This window comes from Marmota marmota, unplaced genomic scaffold, assembly GCF_001458135.2.
Source record: "Marmota marmota marmota unplaced genomic scaffold, marMar, whole genome shotgun sequence".
Lineage (NCBI taxonomy): Eukaryota > Metazoa > Chordata > Mammalia > Rodentia > Sciuridae > Marmota > Marmota marmota.
In genome coordinates, this window is record NW_026000075.1 from 17,143,636 (window position 1) to 17,148,976 (window position 5,341).

The 5,341-nt window shown below is 42.5% G+C and overlaps 1 protein-coding gene across 3 annotated transcripts in view; it reads left to right on the top strand.

Annotated features, from left to right (window-relative positions):
• The window catches only part of Slitrk3 (SLIT and NTRK like family member 3), a 9,472-nt gene extending 4,339 nt beyond the window's left edge, over nt 1-5,133 (top strand). For 2 of the 3 annotated variants that reach the window (XM_015494303.2, XM_015494302.2), the window contains exon 2: nt 1,788-5,133. In XM_015494303.2, the coding sequence (XP_015349789.1) occupies nt 1,806-4,751 (2,946 nt within the window). In that variant the 5' untranslated portion in view covers nt 1,788-1,805 and the 3' untranslated portion in view covers nt 4,752-5,133. Of the gene's footprint in view, nt 143-1,787 lie in introns of all 3 variants that reach the window. The other variant, XM_048814370.1, reaches the window with a different exon arrangement.
• Nucleotides 5,134-5,341: the final 208 nt, after the last annotated feature.

Sequence of the window (5,341 nt, forward strand, 5' to 3'; positions counted from 1 at the left end):
CATCCCCTTTTGCTTCAGCTTCAGCAAGAGGAAGGGAGGGTGAAGGAACGAGAAAGAATCCTTAAAGTCAAGGTTTTGCTTTTTTTTTTTTTTTCTTTTAAATATTCATTGCTTAAAAAAAAAAAAATCTCCTGCAAAATAGGTAAGTCAAAGACATCTGGAGCTTGTGCTTCCTAAACCTCAGGGTTGTGAAAAACAAGAAAAAAAAATTAAGAAAAGAATGGTGAAGACAAAAGAACTTAAATAGATTTTAATATTTTATAAGAGAGACAGGGAAGACTAACTGGTACTGCAATGTAGCCTCATCTGCCTTCTCTTTTTCATTTAATTGTTTCTAAAAATTGAGTATTGCATGCCTGAGGCAGATTTCTCTTTGATTTCTCACAGTTTTTCTTTTCCTTACAGCTGTGTACATTATATGCAAGCTGAATGCGAAGATAAATTTTTTTCACTCTCCCTATCAATTATATCACTGTGTTTCAAGTTAAAATATTTCCTTGATGTATGTATCTATGCATGGGGATAAAATACATGCTTGAAACTCTGATTTATTTTTATTGATTAAAATCAGTTATTCAATTTTGATTGATATTTCAGTGAAACAGGAAGGACAATCTAATAAAACTGCATTATTATAATTTATTTATATATACACTTTCATATAGTGATAATATTAGGCAAAGAAGCCATGGATGAAGGCTCTGTATGTTTTTAGAATAGTGCACTGCATATGTTTCTTGTGATTGGAAAAGAATGATGTTTTTTGTTTTTTTTGAAATGTATTTCATGTGGTCAATCATTTATAAGCAGGTAAGAATTGACGTTTCCACCCTCTGTGGCCTTTAACTACCCACCTCTTCTCTATCCCATCATCAGCCCTTCCAGCTTTTTAGGGTTCCTCAGTTGATCTTGAAGGCACATACACACATTCCAAACTAAGCTCTGCAAATGTTTTAATTCAGACACTCCCAGGCTTAGCAACCTTTAGATGTCACTATCTTTAGCTCTGACAATTGCATGGGTATGTTCTTTAGAAGGACTAATCACTGATCAACACTTTAAACAGACAAAGGATAAAGTCTATAGAAGTTGCATATTCAATGGAAGGAGATGCCAATAATTTATGCTTGGGCAAAAGGGGGCGTGGGAAGTATATGTTACTGACCACATACTGTAGTTAAACATGTTTTGATAGCTTCTTAAAAAAAATCTTAAGTTTTCCTGCGATACCAATCATCTTATACATCTCAACATCTGATTCTGGACAACCGGCTCATGCTTTATCATTCTCGTTAATAACTTTAGGATAAGTCATGTTTTTGTAATAGAAACATATAATTAAAGAACACATTTTTCCATCAGAGTTGTAATCTAATTTATAATGGATATTTTTGATGTCAATGAGTTTTAGCAGGAAAACAAGTTTAATGGGTAAATTATTGCCATTATTGCTGAATCTGCCCACATCTAAAAAGGCCGCACAGTATTCCAGTTCTGTTGTGTTCCATGAGAGGCAATGCAAGCTGCTTTTGTTCATGTGACATGCCATTTACCAAGTATGGCTTAGTTCAGGAAAATGTCACTGCGTGTTTCAATATATCAAAGTTTCCCAAGCTTAAAATATAGGGCACATTCTAACGTTAAGCATGTTTCTGGCTCATTTTGATTGTCAGTTCAATAACTGCTAAAGTTTTTATATCGCTTTTAAATAGCCCCACATGTAGGAGTCAATTAAAATAGTGCATATGACTAAAAGCTAAAAATCTGCATCTTTATTTCTGTTGCAGTTTTGTAATCAACTACAAATGATGAAACGTTCCATAGCTGAGATGCTTCACAGAGGGAGGATGCTGTGGATAATTCTTCTAAGCACAATTGCTCTAGGATGGACTACCCCGATTCCCCTGATAGAGGACTCAGAGGAAATAGATGAGCCCTGTTTTGATCCATGTTACTGTGAAGTTAAAGAAAGCCTTTTTCATATACATTGTGACAGTAAAGGATTTACAAATATTAGTCAGATTACTGAGTACTGGTCAAGACCTTTTAAACTGTATCTGCAGAGGAATTCGATGAGGAAATTATACACCAACAGTTTTCTTCATCTGAATAATGCTGTGTCCATTAACCTTGGGAACAATGCTTTGCAGGACATTCAAATGGGAGCTTTCAATGGTCTTAAGATTTTAAAGAGGCTGTATCTACACGAGAACAAACTAGATGTCTTCAGAAACGACACCTTCCTTGGCCTGGAAAGTTTGGAATATCTGCAGGCAGATTACAATGTTATTAAGCGCATTGAGAGTGGGGCCTTTCGGAACCTAAGCAAATTAAGGGTTCTGATTTTAAATGATAATCTCATCCCCATGCTTCCAACCAATTTATTTAAGGCTGTCTCTTTAACCCACCTGGACCTGCGTGGAAACAGGTTAAAAGTTCTTTTTTACCGAGGAATGCTAGATCACATTGGCAGGAGCCTGATGGAGCTCCAGCTAGAAGAAAATCCATGGAACTGTACATGTGAGATTGTACAACTGAAGAGTTGGCTGGAACGCATTCCTTACACTGCCCTGGTGGGAGACATCACCTGTGAGACACCATTCCATTTCCATGGAAAGGACCTTCGAGAAATCAGGAAGACAGAACTCTGTCCTTTGTTGTCTGACTCTGAGGTGGAGGCTAGTTTGGGGATTCCTCACTTGTCATCAAGCAAGGAGAATGCATGGCCAACTAAACCTTCCTCAATGTTGTCCTCTGTCCATTTTACTGCTTCTTCTGTTGAATACAAGTCTTCAAACAAACAGCCTAAGCCCACCAAGCAGCCCCGGACACCAAGACCACCCTCTACATCCCAGGCTTTATACCCTGGTCCAAACCAACCTCCTATTGCTCCTTATCAGACCAGACCACCAATTCCCATTATATGCCCTACTGGGTGTACCTGTAATTTGCATATCAATGACCTTGGCTTGACTGTCAACTGCAAAGAGAGAGGATTTAATAACATTTCTGAACTTCTTCCAAGGCCACTGAATGCCAAGAAACTGTACCTGAGTAGCAATCTGATTCAGAAAATATACCGTTCTGATTTCTGGAATTTTTCTTCTTTGGATCTCCTGCATCTGGGGAACAATCGTATTTCTTATGTCCAGGATGGGGCCTTCATCAACCTGCCCAACCTAAAGAGCCTTTTTCTCAATGGCAACGATATAGAGAAGCTGACACCGGGCATGTTCCGTGGGCTACAAAGTTTGCACTACTTGTACTTTGAGTTCAATGTTATCCGGGAAATCCAGCCTGCAGCCTTTAGCCTCATGCCCAACTTGAAGCTGCTGTTCCTCAACAATAACTTGCTGAGGACCTTGCCAACAGATGCCTTTGCAGGCACATCCCTGGCTCGGCTCAACTTGAGGAAGAACTACTTCCTCTACCTTCCTGTGGCTGGTGTCCTGGAACACTTGAATGCTATTGTCCAGATAGACCTCAATGAGAATCCTTGGGACTGCACTTGTGATCTGGTCCCCTTTAAACAGTGGATTGAAACCATCAGCTCAGTCAGTGTGGTAGGTGATGTGCTTTGTAGAAGCCCCGAAAACCTCACACACCGTGATGTGCGTACTATTGAGCTGGAAGTCCTGTGCCCAGAGATGCTGCATATTGCACCAGATGGAGCATCCCCAGCCCAGCCTGGAGATTCTCACTTTGTTGGGGGACCAACAAGCGAATCACCGTATGAGTTCTCTCCCCCTGGGGGTCCTGTGCCACTTTCTGTGTTGATTCTTAGTCTGCTAGTTCTGTTTTTTTCAGCAGTCTTCGTTGCTGCAGGCCTCTTTGCCTACGTGCTCCGAAGGCGTCGCAAGAAGCTGCCCTTTAGGAGCAAGCGACAAGAAGGTGTGGACCTTACTGGCATCCAGATGCAATGCCACCGGCTGTTTGAGGATGGTGGAGGTGGTGGTGGTGGAAGTGGGAGTGGAGGCCGGCCCACCCTTTCCTCCCCAGAGAAGGCTCCTCCTGTGGGCCATGTGTATGAGTACATCCCCCACCCAGTGACCCAGATGTGCAACAACCCCATCTACAAGCCTCGAGAGGAGGAGGAAGTGGCTGTTTCAGCTGTCCAGGAGACAGGGGGTGCAGAACGTGGAGGTCCTGGGGGGACACAACCTCCAGGAATGGGTGAGGTTCTCCTAGGAAGTGAGCAGTTTGCTGAAACACCCAAGGAGAACCACAGCAACTACCGGACCTTGCTGGAAAAAGAGAAGGAATGGGCCCTAGCAGTTTCCAGCTCCCAGCTCAACACCATAGTGACGGTGAATCACCATCACCCTCACCCTCACCACTCAGCAGCTGGTGGGGTCTCAGGGGTGGTTGGGGGAACTGGGGGAGACTTGGCTGGGTTCCGCCACCATGAGAAGAACGGCGGGGTGGTGCTCTTTCCTCCTGGGGGAGGCTGTGGTGGTGGCAGTATGCTGCTTGACCGTGAGAGGCCACAGCCCGCCCCCTGCACGGTGGGATTTGTGGACTGTCTCTACGGCACAGTGCCCAAATTAAAGGAACTACACGTCCACCCCCCTGGCATGCAATACCCAGACTTACAGCAGGACGCCAGGCTTAAAGAAACCCTTCTCTTCTCAGCCGGAAAGGGCTTCACAGACCACCAAACCCAAAAAAGTGATTACCTCGAGTTAAGGGCCAAACTTCAAACCAAGCCAGATTACCTCGAAGTCCTGGAGAAAACAACCTACAGGTTCTAACAGAAAGAAGAAAATAAATTAGTGCTTTTTTTTTTTCTTTCCACAAAAGAAAAAAGGAAAATAAAAGAAATATGTCCCTTTCTCCTTTTACACTTGTCCCAATAACTCCATCCTCACAATCTTCCCCGCCCTGAAGAGAACTGAAACCGCATGATAACTAGAGAATACAGATGTATGCTCTCCCCTCTCAGATGTGATTTGGAGGAAGGGCCATACTCAGATCATTAATCAATGAAGTGCCTTCGCAGACTTTTGCCAGCAAATGTTATCATTATTTTTTTATACTGAAACTTGAGACTTTGACTGTGCCATGTATAAGGTATATTGGGGATCGTTGTATTGATCCTAATTAAGTAAAATTCAATGTGTCTTTTTATTTTCAGTAACTTTTTTTTTTCCCTTTTATTGTAGCTTCATTTGAAAGGGAGGGGGGTTGACATTTGTGGCTTTCTTTCCTCTTCTCATCATGGCACAGATTCTGTACATGTATTAACAATGCAGTTTGCTGCATGCCTGAAAACTGCAAGACGGGGAGGGAGGGGGCGGGTCTTGCTCGAATGTTCTCACTCACTCTCTTGTCTCTCATACCC